The 17,222-nt window shown below is 34.9% G+C and overlaps 1 protein-coding gene across 2 annotated transcripts; it reads right to left on the reverse strand.

Annotated features, from left to right (window-relative positions):
* Positions 1–11,196: 11,196 nt before the first annotated feature.
* Positions 11,197–14,084, reverse strand: LOC113238506 (putative nuclease HARBI1). 2 transcript variants are annotated; one of them, XM_026475332.1, is made up of 4 exons: positions 13,797–14,084; positions 13,410–13,637; positions 11,959–12,207; positions 11,197–11,522 (listed from the first exon to the last, which is right to left on the reverse strand). In XM_026475332.1, the coding sequence occupies exons 1-4, from the start codon at positions 13,853–13,855 to the stop codon at positions 11,462–11,464; spliced, it is 597 nt and encodes a 198-aa protein (XP_026331117.1). In that variant the 5' UTR covers positions 13,856–14,084; the 3' UTR covers positions 11,197–11,461. The 2 variants fall into 2 exon arrangements, with proteins under 2 accessions (XP_026331117.1, XP_026331116.1); XM_026475331.1 differs by having other exon boundaries at positions 11,197–12,207.
* Positions 14,085–17,222: the final 3,138 nt, after the last annotated feature.

Below are 17,222 nucleotides of genomic sequence, written 5' to 3' on the forward strand. Positions count from 1 at the left end.
TTCAATTTCAGAAGAGCCCAATGAAAACAGCCTCGCTCCTTTGTAAGCCTGAAATATTACAAAATACTCAGGATAATTCAGCCTAAATACGTATAAAAAGTAATAAAACACAAACAAGAAAACAGACAATATTTGACCGATACTGCATATTGGGACGCCGGTGTCCCTTGCAGTTACTATGGATTTTATTAACTTTATACTTGCAATCTATTATAAAAATATGAATAATATAGATATTTACTTACCATTGTAACAAATCACACCACTTAAAATACACTAAAACTTAGAAAACTTAATAAAAATCTTCCTTGAAAAAATGCGGCATAAGTTCTTACTTTACCGGGAGTTTTCCCCTTTTTTTTGCGCGCGCAATGTTGCCAAACTTCCGAAAAATTAAAGATGCGTTCAAAAAGAAGCACTACAAATGAAATATTACTATGAATATTGTTTCGATTAAAAAAATAAAACAAAAATCAGTTGGGGACCCCGGTGTCCCATTTACGTAAAAGGGTTAAACCAAAAACTACTATTTTACAAACAAATAATGAAGTGATAGAGAGAGCACTGAAATTATTGGAGAAGGAGTACAAATTAAAAATAAAGTACCAAACTAAAGAATTGTGTCATCAGGACAAGTTACAAATTGAAGATCGATATTGATGATCGAAAAAAAAACAAGTAAAAAAGTTGAAGAAAAAGAAATTTGAAATACTATTGTTGAAATAAAAAGTGTCACAATTTTGTCCAAATTTTGTTAATAAATTTGTTATACGAGTATCAAAAATGATATTATATGAAATTTCTTCTTACAATATTTCCTATTAATGTAGAAGGCACCTGTCTTCTCTGCGTTCTTCGACGTCTTTATTTTACAAAATCGAAACTTTCTTTCATGTCAATCGCTATGTTATGATCCGAAAATTTTACTGAATTTTCACTTCATCGTAATACTCAAATGGATTGGACGTTACTACACTACTTCAATGTAAGTAAATGTTTTCTTCACGTCGACATAACTAGTATATTCCTTGAGTTTTGATGCATATCATTTGTTACTTGATGAAAGTACACTTGACCTTAATTACAAAATTTAATAGCTACAAAAAGAACGAAAAAATTGTGTAAAATAAAACATGATTTTTTAAGGAACCCTTGATTTGACATTGTTTACTGTGATGAACATACAAAGAAAATAAATCTGTGGACTACATCAGCACATAATTTGCTTTGTTTTGTAATGAAGTGGTAACATTACCGTTGAAATGTTGGTAGAAAAATATTTCAGTGTTGGCAACATTCTTTAATGTCAGTGAGACAGTAAAATGTCGGCTCGTTGGAGGTCGTCTGTTCTAAGCACGGTATTTATTGAAATATTTGTGTATGACCTTTGCATTTTGAGAAATTTGACAGTAAAATATTATAAATAGGTGTTTGTGTAATAATTTCCGGTAAGCCCTCCTAGTTCCAAGAAATACTTTAGCTTTTGAATCGTTTTTAGTTGTTTATTTATCACAGTGAACAATGCCAAGTACTTAAAAAAATACATCTGATTTCCAATGTTCATTGTGATGAACAATGCCAAATGGGGCCAAGACTAAATGTGTGGTATTTTTGGTTTTTAATTTATTTGTTTTGTTTTGCTGGCTTGCTAACACAAGTTAAAACAAATTCGGTCCGCAAAAATATTAGCTCTTGTGCCAAGATCGTATGCACTTTCAGAAACTAGCGGTATATCTGATACTGAGGTTGAATATGAACTGCATGACCGAATTCCATCTTCTTCACCTTCACCTTCGCTCGACTCTTCGTTAGAACTCATGCACTTACTTAGTAACTTCAATAATGATGATGATGTGGAAACTGTACCCTCTGACCCTATTAATGGAAGTAGTTTGTCCAGTTAATAGAGAGCCCAATTACTTTGACATTCCTTCCATTTCATCCATACCATCGCTTCCTTCTGCAACTGCAACACAAACTGCACGACCTGTTTGGTTAGGGCGGTTTTTCAGCATAGGGCTGCTATCCATGAAAGTGAAGTAGAATCAGAAGAATATATCGATTTACCTAACACGAAATCTTCCCTTGAATACTTTCATAAGTTTTTCTCCCCTGATATAATAAAATATATTGTAGACCAGATAAACATATATTCCGTTCAACAAACTGGAAAATCCATCCAATTAACTGATGAAGAGTTTCAAGATTTTCCAGTGATCCACATAATAATGGGCATTGTCAACATGCTATTATACATCGACTATTGGTCTGGTAATTTTCGATATGGGCTGGTCTCGGATTTGATGTCATTAAAACGCAATCAATAGATACGCAGATTTCTACACTTTGCCGATAATACTCTAGAATACGGAGATAGATATTATAAAGTTAGACCAGTTGTAGAAAATATAAAAAAGAATTGCCTGAAGTAAGAAACTGGTAGAAAATTTAGCATTGATGAAATGATGATCCCATACAAAGGGCGAATAGCTGGGAGCCAAAAGCAATATATGAAAGATAAACCCAGTAAGTCGGGATTCAAAAATTATGTCAGGGCTTGAATATCTGGGATGATCTACGATTTTATCTTATATGGCGGAGAAGACACCTTCCGATTCCACTCGGCTCGACGGATCAGGAGGCTTCAGTTGGCTTCGGAGCTTAAATAGTGATTGCTTTATGCCAGAGTATCAAAACTAAACCTGTGACGGTTTTCTGCGATAATTTTTTTACATCTCCCGAGTTTTTTCACCTTCTCAGGGAAAATCATGGCATCTTTGCTCTTGGTACCATTCGAAATAACAAAAATAATGCGGAAAAAATAACGAAAAAAAAAAAGGAACAGGGAAGCTACGCACAAGCTGTTTGTAACAAAAACAAACTTGGTATTGTGAGTTGGAACGACAACAAACCTGTTACTTTAATAAGCACCTTCGTGGCAGCCGAACCCGTACACAAAATCAAGAGGTATTCGAAAAAGAAGAAGGTAAAGGTCGACGTCGAATGTCCACAGATAGTGAAAGATTGCAATAAGCATATGGGGGGTGTAGACCTAGCCGATATGTCAATATCTTTGTATAGGACGCCTCTTAAGACAAGAAGATGGTACCTAGGAACATTTGCTCAACTAATAGATATTTGTGTGAACAATGGGTGATTACTTTACAAAAGACAGACGCGAAATAAAAGCAATTCACCGAAGAATTTACCGGTTCGAAATTTATGAAGGTTTGGTAAAAGACGGCAGATGTAATGGTATATCTAAAGGAAATGAATGTTGACTGAAGTCCCGTACGATACGATAACGTTGGGCACTTCATTTCTACGAAAGAAGATGTGGGACGGTGCAAATACTGTAATAAGAATACCACAGTCTATTGCATAAAATGCAATATTCGACTTTGTTTTGTTACGGGAAAAAACCCCAGGAACTGTTTTTTATCTTTTCATTCAAGTAAATAATATTATTTACTATTACTATTTACTTATTCGGTAAATAAAAATAAATGCAAACAAAAAGCAGCTTTTTCTTAACGGTCGCTACGGTGAACATTGAAATTTGCATGTAATACTTTGGTTCTTTGGCAATGTTCATTCCAATGAACATGGGTTTTCACGAAAACTGAAAATCCTAGATTTTTTAAATAAATTTTACGGAGCCTGTTTATGTACATGAAACCCTAAGAAATTAAAAAATACATGATTTTTTATTGTTTATGCCTTTGTCAAATTAAAGGTTAAAAATCATACCAGGGATAATATTCAAAATAATTAATTTAGTTAACAATTTGCCTTCGTTGTCAACTGTAATTTAACCTTCCAGCAGTCGCGTGTGGTCTCAGAGACCGCAGCGACCTTATTTTAGTCGTTTTACAAAAACTATAAACAATAAACGGTTGCGCGACCGTGATATCCTCGAGGGAGTGAGGTACTTCCCCTTAATAGTCCTGTGACATTCGTCGCAAGCGCACATGTCTCTTTTTGTGTTTGCGGTCTCAGATTGCGCGTGCGACATGTTGTGTTACAGAAAAATTCATGGAATGAAATTGAAAGCTGGGTGAGTATTTCATGTTATTTGTACAAAATTACATTATTTTATGTAATATATATTAAGTTATTTATTATTTCACTATTTGTCGGAGACACAACATGAGTTACGAAGAATCAGACCGGCTTGCAGAGGAGGCGGAAACATAATGAAAAAACATTCAAATATTGCGCAACTGATGACAATATTGATTGATATCGGTAGTAATCTATTAAAGTGTGCTTATGAACGATTAAGATAGAAAATTTCGTCTTGTTTTGTTATTTTGTTGTTTGACGTTGTTTGTGTCATATGACTAAAATTTTGAATTTTTACAGACTGTTCAACTAATAAGTACTAATTAAAAAAAAAAAAAGTAAATAATGTTTTTTTTATTTTCATATATATAGGTAAATAGAAGACTTTCTTTATCATGTGCTACACAACGTCATGAAAATATTCATTCGTCTTCTCAAACTGAACGCGTAAAGTTGCGGTCTCACGGACTGCACGCGATTGCTTATGTTCGGCGCAAGGGTGCGACCACTGGAAGGCAATAAAATGTTTTTAACACATTTTAATAACTCGTGTGATTGCCATTGTTGGTTATAACCGTTTGGCATCGACGACGAAATATTTGTATACCACTGTATACACGTAGGTGTCGCGTGCAATGAAATGTAAACGTTAATTCATTTTCGAATATATGTAAATATTAGATATGTCAAAAACAAGACTTTACATGAAAGAAAATTATTTGAACCTCGGATATCCACTTTGTATAGATTCAAAATCTGACGTAAACATTTACCTTTAAAGGAAATGTATTTAGAAGTTAACGGTAGCCAAGAAATAAATGTGAGTCTAAAACCTGGAATAAATTCGTTCCTTCAACGCGTGTATACATTTGTGATCGAACTTTACTATCAATTAAAAAGACTGTAACGTTGTCGTTACACTACTTTATAGGATTAACAAATTAATAAATCTACCTATTTACATTTATAATCTATTTACAATAATTATCTATTTACACATACAACCTACTTACTAAATGCTTAATTTACATAAACCTAATTTACATAAACGTGCAAACTTAACAAAATAAATAAAACAATCTCCTTATAATAAACTAAAATTATCTAAGTAAACTAGATGCAAATTGTTTGCTGCAATATTTTTGTCAGGCGTTTTATTAACATAAACGAGTCCCGTAAACTAGTCACGGGGACACGACTTGACCGCTGCAAGTGTGCAAGGTCAGAGCCGGCATTTTGTTCTGTGTGCGGGACCGATTAACATCTCTCAATAAAATCTATAAATTCCTACAAAGGTTTCCCATCTGTGCCAATTAATAGTAAATTGGAAACCAATTTCTTCTATTTAAAGAAGAAAAGTAATTATAATTTAATCAACATACAGTGATTAGTGTAAATTCCCCAATTGGGTGAGTGATGCAATTTAATTTGTAGAATTACGCTAATTTATAATATTTTAATTATCACGCAATATTTGAAGCTCATGCTATGTTAATATTAGTTATTATCTTGCTTTTAGTGCATTCATTGTAACTAGAAATCCGCATAAATGTTAAATTATTTAGAATTGTACTGACTTACCCTTATACTAAATTTAATAAAATTGATTGTCCTTTACGCTGTAAATTTCATAGTAATCATGCTATTTAGTTTTTAAAATATTAGAAACATTTAGTTACTATCAAAATGTATTCTAGTACCTTCTATTTTCTATCGTTATAAATAGTAATTTTCATTTTCATTCCAATGTATGTTAGGTATTAACAAAATAATTAAGTTGATTTTGCGTGAGGCAACAACATCATTGATCGTTATTTCATGCTTTGGTAACCACTTCAATTAGCAGTGCGTCCATCTTCACTTTTCCGGATGTAGCAGTCAGTAACCATAATTCGGACTTTCTCTCCCAATTCCGGATATTTCTAGGGTTCTACGTCCAGGCATAACGAACTACAACAGCGTGATCTATCCTGGAGCTAAAGTGCACACTGCCAAAAATAAGAAAAGGACTACCGGATCACCAATTGTCGTCCGCATCGAGCTACCGGACGTCAGGGAAGTGGTTTTCCAATACGGAGAAAGCGTAACGGAACTCGTTTAGCGAACGCGAACTCAGTACCCTGAGAGCTAGTAATTTATTATCCATTTCAACTATATATTACTACTATATGTATACTTATATTTATTCTTAATAGACGCATTGTAAATTTTCTAGTTCTTTTATTTGCTTAGTATACTTAACTTCTACAATAGCGGACGTTCTCTAAAAAAAAATACCTATAAACGTCACAAGACGTTTGCCATTAAACCATCTTTTTCACTTACAAATTTTGGATCCACTACAGGTTGTCCACAAAGATTTTATGTCAATTGCAAATACTTACTTATTACAAGTGCATTTCCAAATATAGTTCACAAAAAAAATCTTCAGAAACTTGACGACGAATTTCAACCGACTAAATATGATAAAATTGTGAGCGACTAAGCACAGTTTTAAGTGTTGATAAATTTTGGGAAGCAATTGGAATGCGTGACGCAAATGGAGGTCAAAAATATTTTGACATCGCAAATTTTGCAAAAGCAGTTTTAGGTTTACCCATGTGAAACGCACCATGCATGTGAAATGATATTCTCACAAGTTTACCTGACTAAAACTAAGTTACGGCACAGATTACTATATAAACATGTATCCTCCGTCGTTGCATTACATTAAAAGCAGGTATTAAAGAACATGTGGACTGTGTCTCCTTTAAACCATCGAAAGAAATGATCAAGAAGGTGAATTTAAAATATGATGAAACGGACGAAAAATATGAACTAAATGTAAGAGTGGTGCTGCCAATGCTGCGATTGTTGATGGTGCCTCCTGCCGTCACCACCACCTTAAGAGCATATAATCAAGTCTTACTCGATGTTTGTTCAAGAATTTCCGTTGCTGACAACGCTAAAACTCGCACGTCATATTGGTACACTTGGTATTGATGGACTGTACAGTAAACATCGTTGGATTATGTGATGCCAGTCACAATGGCTATGGATGTGTTGTTTACTTGCATGTTACAGACACAGACTGTATTGTGTGAAGCGACTGTGCTCAAAATCAAAGGTTTTTCTCGCTAAAATAACTACGCTTGCTCGATTAGAGCCATGTGTCGTCCTTTTAATGTCCAAGGTAATTAAAACTGTAAAGGACACACTTAATTCGCATTGCAATCGCAGGAATTTGTGCGTTCTCGGACTCAACAATTGCTCTTTCGTAGATTAAAAACGTCTCCTTTTTCACATTGAGCAACCGTGTCGCGCAATGTCAAAAAGTTTTCACCGCAGAATTTTAACACGTTGCCGGTGTTGGCAACCCTAGTTATTATTTATCACGCATTATGTTGCCGTCACAACTAATATCGCATATATAATTTATTATATAATATATTTTTATAATATAATTTATGGTGGAATGGACCTTCATGCTTACAAAGCCCGCCAACTGAACAGCCCATCCAAAGCTTCAATTCGACGGAAGTTGATAGGTTGCTTGAATTTAAAACTAATACCTTAACTGCAGTTCTTCAAGCTGAGCAGCCAATATTATATAAGTTAGCTCAACGTATATCTTCTTGGAATAAGTTGCTCCGCACAATCGTTTATGTGATACTATTCATACGGAAATAAAACCCTACTGAAATAATTAAAAGTATCGGCATTGCTGAAACCGCTTTATTAGCCGCCATACAGGATGTTTACTTTAGTGAAGCAATCGCTCGCATTAAAAATAATCTTTTTCCGTCGCGTAAACTTTTGAAACTGTCAGTTTTCTGTGACGTCAACATATTTTACGTGTTAGCAATCGCCTTTCAAACACAGATTTGCCATTTGAAGCAAAATATCCCGCGCTGCTTCCAAAATGTGACCATATAAGTGACCACGAATTAAAACAAAAGAAGTCGGCCTAGCTCTTCCAGTCTGGAGTAGGACCTACAAACTAAGAAGAAGAGGGTCCAATCAAAACTAATCCCTTGTAACACATTTTTTTTGTAGATCTCGTAAATACAAAACTAAAACAAAATTTATCTTTGGTTTTTTCACCATTCTTGTACAAAATGTCACTTTGACGTTATAGTTTAAAAATATTTAGTAAATTAGTTGAAACTCTTTAGTGTTGGTGTAATCTATTATTAAAACCATTCACATTTTTATTACTTGTTGGTGAACGATTTCTCTATAAAATCAATACCGTGAATGGGTACCCTTTTGTTTGACATATTCTTGAAAACACCAACACTGGTCAAATTTTCTTGCATGGTAACGCAGAATAATAGTGGTGCGGACCAACCAACTCGATTTTACTTCTGTAGTCGAGTCTTTTCTTTAATATTTTCATGTCAAACACTGCCAATTAGCTTGCCAAGTATGTATGTATGGACTGCCCGGGTGTGATTATGTGTATAGCCAAAGCAGCAGTAACTACCTATTCCAAAAAAACTTGTCTTCATAAATATACAAATCTTATTAAACCATGTTTGTTACATAATCTGCCAGGCTATGAAACGAACGTGATGGAAAAAAGCCGAAGCCTCCTCACAAAGTATGGTATTCCAGACTAATGAATTTAGTAAAATAACACCACTGTGCAAAAGAATATACAAGGAATTTAAGAAAGATACCATCAAATAAAAGGCACAGTGTCTTAAAATACTGCCAGGAGATTTCTTTTGAGAAATTGACCCAACAGATGAATCAATGTGCAAAAAAATTTTTAAAGTCGTTTGTGTACTAGAAAGAACGCCAGACCTTTTATACCACTGAAGAGAAAATTATAGCCCTTTCAACAATAAAGAAAAGCCCAAAATGCTACAGATTTTTAAGTAAAATCTTTACATTGCCATCAAAAGCAAGATTGAATGCAATGATTGCGCAATTGATAATTGAACCAGGGATTAATCCTAAGTTGTATAACTTAGTGAAAAAAGAGGTATTTATTATTTATTTTATTAGTATTGCCCCCTTATAACAAGCCGGGTGGAGCGAGTTTTGTCTGCAAGTTAGACGCTAGGCGCTTCCTTGGGCACTGATAGGTATGGTAAGAAATAGAAAACTTGGCTAAATAGTTAATTATATTACGATAAATATAGAGGAAAAGGTGGTAATAGCCAGAAGCCATAAAGAAGAACAGCGTCAGCAATGCTATCATATTCAGCAAGTTTTGGTAAATATTCACAAATACCCACCAAGTACTTACTACACTAATAAGTATATGATTTTAGACTTTATGAACTTATTACGCTCTGGGGACAATTCAAAGAAACTGTCTGGGTAAAAATTGTAAATTTAATAGTAAATTGTGGCTCGAGGAACGTACGAGGAGCATGTAGCAAATTATGAAGGCCTGGATATATCAGTGACAACTTGGAAGGACAACAAACTTGTTACGCTGGCCTCCACTTATGTAGGCGCCGAATCTACTGAAACCGTCAACGGATACGACAAAAAACAGAGAAGGCAGATTACCATACCTTGCCCAAAAATAATGAAAAACTATAACGCCCATATGGGGGGTGTTGATCTAATGGACAGTTTCTTAGGAAGGTACAGAATTCAAATCAAAAGTAGAAAGTGGTACATACGGCTTTGTTACCATATGATTGAAATGGCGGTCATCAATTCATGGGTACTTTTCAAAAAAAATAACGAAAAAATAAGAATAAAAAATTCCAGTTTGGGGGATTTCAGATCGGAGCTAGCAGTGACTTTATGCAGCTACAAAAAAGTTCGGATACAAAACGAGGTAGACCATCTACCAGTAACATGGAGAAGGAATTGGAAGCAAAGAAACGGCGGGACCCCATGAAATCTGTCCAAGCACGTGATGTAAGAAGAGATGGTGTCGACCACAATGAAAGAAGGTGTGAAAAAAGGAATAGGTGCAAACTACCTGGGTGCAACTACTTTTCACGCACCGAGTGTTCAAAATGTAATGTGGCTCTTTGCCACACAAAAGAGCGAAACTGTTTTGCTCTTTTCCACTCTTATGGTACTGTTACACATGCTCATTAAGGTACGGACAGACGTGCTCATTACTAGCACGAAAGCATGCTTTTATTGAGCAAGTGCTCATTAGTAGCACGTCTGTAATGTAATGAGCATGCTTATTTAGAGCGTGCTCAAAAATCGAACGACGACGTTTGATTTTCGAGCATGCTACCTGAGGCGCGGGTAGTTGGGGGGCGTGCTCCGAGCACGTCTGAACATGTTTGCTTATTAGCATGCTATTATCCATTTTGTCTCGATCTGCGGCGGACGACTGTTTTATGCAATTAATTGATGTAATTAATTAAAATTAAACCCGCAATATGTCGCGTTGGGGAGAAGAAAATACTTTGCTTTTTGTGTCACATTATAGAAGTTACGAATGTCTGTGGAACACACACTCTCCTTTATACAAAAATAATATTGCTCGTAATAATGCTTATGAGGCTTTATTAAAGGACATGAATGATTGAAATTTAACAATGAAAATAATTAAAACTAAAATTAAAAACCTAAGATCTGTGTATCATGCCGAAGTAAGAAAAATCAACAATTTGAAGCGGTCCGGAGCTGGTGCAGCAGACGTTTATAAACCACCAATGTCATGGTTTACGGAAATGAATTCATTTATGACAGACACGGACGATTATCGTGAAACTGTTGAATCCGACTTGGTGGTAAGTACCTAATACCTAAAGGCCTATTCAAACCGCAGAGTTATCCGCTACCGCGGCGGGTAGCGGTAATACCCAAGCGATATCCCGCGCGGTATTTTATATGGCATTTCCGCAGCTGTCGCGAAAGCGGAACCGCATACCAGACCGGTACGCGGTACGTTACCGTGCTTACCGCGGTACGGCCGCCATTTTGATTCAACTTGTTTGGCTTTGGCGCGGACGCACCCCGCGTCCCTTGCCACTCATCCTATTGTTTCCGATCGAGAAGGCCGCTACGCTGCGTGCACGCGTGTTTCTGTACTTACTATATTATATAACTTGTGTTACTTATTACCTATTACTATGCCGAGGGATCAAATTAAAAGTACATTAACAGTTAAACTTATAGATATGGTAAAGTGTCATCCAGTTCTGTATGACATGACACACCCCGAATTCAAAAACACATTTTTAAAATATAAGTTATGGGAAGAAATCGGAGGAAAATTAAACATGGATGGTAAGTTTACAATTTAATTAAGTACATTTATTTATTTGAATATATTAACATAACATGTACCTAATACAATTCACTTAATCTGTATTAAAGTAGTTCACAAATTGTTCGCGTACATTGTGACCCGTCTCTGCGTTTGCATTATGCGCGACATTTCTATTAAAATGATTATCTTGTGATTCAGTATGATATAACTGTGTCAAATATTGCCTAGTACAAGTTTTAGAGCGCAAATAATTATGTAGTACGCAACATGCTTTTACAACCTTCACAGATTTAGACACATGCAATGGAATCGGTCTTAAAAATATCCTCCATTTTTGAGCCATTATACCAAACGCGTTTTCCACAACGCGCCGAGCACGACATAAACGTTTATTATATCTTTCTTTGCGCATATCCCTCAGAGCTTCTCTCTGATTAAATGGTTTCATCAGGTATGTTTTTAAAGCAAACGCTTCATCTCCTACTAAAACATGTGAAGTATGGACATTGTACCCTGGCAAAGGTTTATTATGTGGTATGTTCATTGTTCCATTACAGAACTGTCTTCCCATAACGGAGTTTTCAAAGATACCACCGTCACTATTCTTGCCGTACCCGCCAACATCTATACATAAAAAATTATACTGTGGTCCCACTATTGCCATAAGTACTATGGAAAATTTTTTTAAGTAGCAAAAATAATTACTACCTGAATTACGAGGACAAACAACAGTAACGTGCTTCCCATCAATGCTCCCAATACAATTTGGGAATTGCCATAAGTTGTAAAACTCTTCCGATGTCAATGTCCACATTTCTTCAGTGGGATTCTTCATATATACTGGTTGTAATCTGTTCCAAATGGCCTCACACACTTCACCTACGATGTCTCCTACTGTAGAATATCCGACTCTGTAGTCGTTTCCAATTGATTTAAATGAATCCCCCGTCGCTAGGAAACTGTAAAAAATAACACAATTTTAACATTCAACTCGAAAAATAAAGAGCTTCTTACACGGCCGCTAGATTTGAATTTATCATAGTGTAGGTATAAATATTATATACACTATGATAAATTCAAATCAAAGATGGCCACCACCACAAATTAGCGAATTACACGTTTTTTTCAGTGTCAGGGGTTTTAAAATTTTTATTGTAATTTAAAGTTTTATTTTGTTTCATTGTTGCAGGTGACAGTGCAAGAACCAAATGGAAAAACTTAAGAGATTCGTACAGTAAATATTTAAAAAGTTTAAAAACTACTACAGGACAAAGTGCGGCTAAGACATATGATCGGTACAATAAATGGCAATGGGCATCAAATACGGACTTCTTAAGAGACCATATAGGCTTTGCTACCACCGACACTAATGTCATACCTAACGTCACATCGGACATTGAAAGTGATAGTCAACATTCTGAGCGAAATATCGATGAAACCAGAAATTCCACTTCAAATCATTCATTCTCAACACCGTCTCCTCAACCCGCAACCATTAATAGAAAACGGAATAACCGCTGTGACAATGAACGCGGAGTTGATAAAGTTATTAAGTATTTGAATTCAAGACAATCAGATACAAATATGTCGTCAACAGAACATTTAATGATTGGGTATGCAAAAACAATTGATAGTTTTTCCGAAAGGCGAAGAATATTAATTAAAATGAAAATCGCGCAAATTATTATGGAAGGCGAACTAGAAGAACAGGAAGAACGCAAAAGTTTGCGTAGTCCTCAACCTCCACGCCACGAACTTGAGGCGGGGGCACGTCCCAGCACATCAGCATGCTCAATTACCAGTGATCATACATATAATTCATCAGCACGCTCATATTATAACAGTTTTTCTCCCCACAATTTCGACGTGGAACAAGATCCTTTAATAAATAGCTATGGGCAAGTAGAACAAGAATATAACATAGACGCACAACCACAATCAGAAAGTATACCAGGGACATCCAATATAAGCCAAGAAAAGAAAATCCATTCTCAACAGGCAGAGAGCATCTGCGAGGATCAAGATGTTGATTATGAAAGCGAGATTGACACCCTTATACGAATATAATTATAACGCTCCAGTGTCAGTTCTTGTTTTTGTTGATTATTAAACAATAAATACCTGTACTTAAGTATGCAAAAAATTATTTATTTTGTTTTACCTTAAAGTAATAGCTAATCGTTCCTCAGGACCAATTGGGCGTCGAAATTCAGTATAGGATTTTGTTATGTCGAACTTGATCATATTTAATATTTCATCAAATGATTCTGTATACATTCTATATGTATCATAAAATCGTTTTTCATCCCGTCGCAGCTTTGGATAAAGTGTGTGAAATTGCCCTTCGACTTCTCGTTCTCTATTTATGTCATGGATCCAAATTCGTGACCTGAGGAAAAGAAAGTATGTATAACTGCAAAGGCAATGTAAGTATATAAGTAACAAAATAACAGCCGATAATAAAATAAAAGCATTTTGGAATATAATAAAACATCGAACCAACAATAGCAATAAGAAATTTTTAAAACGGGATAGAATTTTTACTTACTTTCGTTCGTCCTCAAGTAATGCCAATAAAAGTAATGCTTCTTCTTCTCTGCTAACCATCTTCTTCTTTTTCAATTTATCAAACCATTTGAAAACCTATCTACGTACAGTAAACAAGATGTTGACAACGACACTACACCTTGAGGACACTACAGCGCCCGTCGTCGGTCGACCGAACCGCTACCGGGGGCGGTAGCGAATTCCGCTATGGTTTGAACATAGCGAAAATCGCATACCCATCGGGATTCCGTTACCGCTAGCGGTAGCGGATAACTCTGCGGTTTGAATAGGCCTTATTACTAATACTTATCTATTAAGTTATATGTTAATCATATATTATGATCTTGCCATGGCAATGCCTCTGTTGTTTCGAAAAGTTGTGCATAAGCGTTTCTTATTGCCACCGCTTGTCGAGAGGCGTGATTACTTCGAGTTGCTGGTAAACTTTCCATAGCTATGCGCAATTGATCTCTCCATGATCCTTGTACATATAACAAAACATTGTTGCGTGTCTTCAAAATCAACACATCGTTGGGTAATATACATATCGGACGTTTTTCGAAGCCAATTGTGTAAAGAACAAGCAGCCAATGTAATCGTGTCAATTTTATCTGGTGTCATGTCTATATTGTTCAGAAAAACCCGAAATCTTGTAACTAAAATCCCAAAGGTATTTTCAACTATTCGTCTGGCTCTAGACAAACGATAGTTGAATAATTTTTCTTTATACGTTAGTGGGCTTCATAATATAAGTTTTTAGTGGAATAGCAGCGTCTCCTACAGTGATTGATTTCTCTGGTAAAACCCTTAATAAGGCAACAGGAACATTATTCCCACATTGAATTTCACGTTTTAAATGGTCAATTGAACATAATTTCCCATGAGCTGTCACTATCATTTCGTAGTTGAATATATTATCTATGGTTTATAGGCCTGTGATCGTGTTTCCGAACGAAAAAAAAACAAAAAAGAGATGTCAATGTCATTGTCACGATAATCATTCAACGGTTTATGCATTTTCGTCTTAGAGGATGGAAAAAAATAAAAGAAAGGAGCTGCCCTAAGTACAGAATCAACGTGCATATTACCAAAATTTGAAAGTTACAAATGGCGGATTTCTTTAGTGTTGTACCATAATCTATCGATAAGTCATTATCGACATGCAAATGTATGGCTTGAATTTTTGTTTCTTTAGTTTACTGTAACCAAAGTATGCCTAAACAAACACAAGTCTGATAATTTAATCTCGAGTGGTATATTATTATAAATGTCAACACACATTTTGAAACTTCAAAAAAAATTTATTTTCAACATTACAACTGGTAACTTATTTAGTAAAAGTCACCAAACTGCTGTGCAGTTTGTTGGCGACATGCGCATTCTTGCTTAATTATACCTACTTTACTTGTATTTAACATTACGTAGTATTAATTGTACTTACTAAATAAAATATAAAAATTACTTTAAGAGGTACGCCTTTAACCTACATTTTAGTACATATTTACATAACGTAAACCAATAAACCTAAATAAATAAACCTAATACCAATAAACCTAATGATGGAATAGCATTGTCATGTAATCTAGTTACATTTAAAGTTCTGTTAAAATTTGACTCTTCAAAATGAAGCGAACAAATGAAGATGATCTTTGATCCAACGTTTATATTCGGCAGTCCTATGATTTCCAACCATTCTTTCTTCCTTTTCTCATTTGTAAGAAAACTTGAAATAATAATAATAAAACAATAAAAACCTCATAGTGAATTGTTTTAATAACAGAATATCGATAATATGTATGCTTACAAGATCAACACTATCTCAAAATAATCGTTAACAACAATCATCAAAATATACAAACAAACAGGCAATCTAAAGTAACAAAAGCAAAATTTGGCAAGATTTATAAATAAACTACTTAAATAAGTCTAATTACATAAAATATTCGGGCTATTGTGTGATTTATAGACAAAAAAATAACACATGCCTGTGCAATGTAACATTCGATTGATTTGCAGTTTTTCTAAAGCCGCATCCTTTAATGCTGCAGCGTCGCATTTTTATTAATACCTAATTATTCTCACTGTCAATATTTTTGTCCAATTTAATTATAATACATGTGAATAATTCAATAATACATTTGGAAAAACATTTGTTTTGACATTTGATGTACTTCCCTTTGACAACGGTATCATGTACCTCATGTACTTGAAATGGCCACGGTTGGCATTTAAAATGACGTTACGAATTTTCGATTCCCGTGTTTGACACAGACCAATGTAATGCTATCTCTTTTGGCTTAAGACGGCACGTAATAGTTAAACAAAGACAATAATATGTTTATGTTTTCGACGACGAAATGCATCATATACATATAACGTCTGATTTATATATGTCAACGTAACATGTCCTTTAGTTTCCATAGTCTAAGATTTTCGTGCAGTTTTGTTATTGAAATACTTATTATGTCGAAAAAAAATCTAATTATTTTTGGTTATTTTCCATAGATGTAATGTTTATTCATTTGTTTATGTGTTTTATTTTTCAAAATAACATAAAATTACTTGGTTTCATTGATTCAAAGTGTGTGGGAAATATTTGCTTGTTGCCCGTTTGGGTTTCTAATGTAATAATCTATGTGGGAAAACTGTTTCCCTAGGAAGCATGGAAGATTTCTATTTGTCTCATAAGCACTGTTTTACGTTTCAGAAACCACTTCGCGATTCGGAAATTGAAAACCAGCTGCACACAGCACAGCTTTTTTGTTCATCGGAAGAAGACCTTGATGATGAAGCAGTTGACTCTTTTACCACCAGTAGTTACAATATCGATTTAGACAAGCGTTTGGATGTAATTCAATGTATTTCTGTCGAAGAATTACATTCTTTATTGGAGGGAGAATCAGGTTTGTCTCTTATCCAAGATGAAACTCTTTTGAATTCACCAGTTCAGCAAGTTTCTCAGCCAATTTTTCCTCAAGTAGCTTCAACTTCACAAGATGCAATCGCTGAAGTCCATGCAGGCCCTTCTCATGTGAATTCGAAAGTTTCTATGCTACATGATCAAAATCGTGCTGAAACAACCTCACTTGTTGCTCTAGCTGATGTCCAAGCAGACCATTCTTCCCCAGTATCAGTATTGGCAGAGCCTGATGGAAGCTCTAATGCAGAACCAACATCTTCTTTCTCTAGTGATAAATTCATTCAATTACAAAATAAATCAAGAAATTGTTCTTTTGCAACTTATAATATTACTTGGCCTATTTTCGAGAAGAAAATGCTTGTAAAAAAACGTTACACTAACAGAAGTCAACCACTTGATTATTTACTTGACTTTTTTCCTGATGAGTTACTGAATATTATTATTGAAAATACAAATATTTATGCAAGAGACACACATTCAAAAGCTTGGACAGATGTTACAAAAGAA

This window comes from Hyposmocoma kahamanoa, unplaced genomic scaffold (assembly GCF_003589595.1).
Source record: "Hyposmocoma kahamanoa isolate Upper Pololo Valley unplaced genomic scaffold, ASM358959v1 96246, whole genome shotgun sequence".
NCBI lineage: Eukaryota > Metazoa > Arthropoda > Insecta > Lepidoptera > Cosmopterigidae > Hyposmocoma > Hyposmocoma kahamanoa.

Coding starts and splice junctions, on each gene's coding strand:
- LOC113238506 (XM_026475331.1), bottom strand. CDS start 13,855: ATGGTTAGCAGAGAAGAAGAAGCATTACTTTTATTGGCATTACTTGAG. Junction 13,638..13,796: donor TTACTTGAGGACGAACGAAA/GTAAGTAAAAAT, acceptor TCTTTTCCTCAG/GTCACGAATTTGGATCCATG. Junction 12,208..13,409: donor CGATTAGCTATTACTTTAAG/GTAAAACAAAAT, acceptor TATTTTTTACAG/TTTCCTAGCGACGGGGGATT.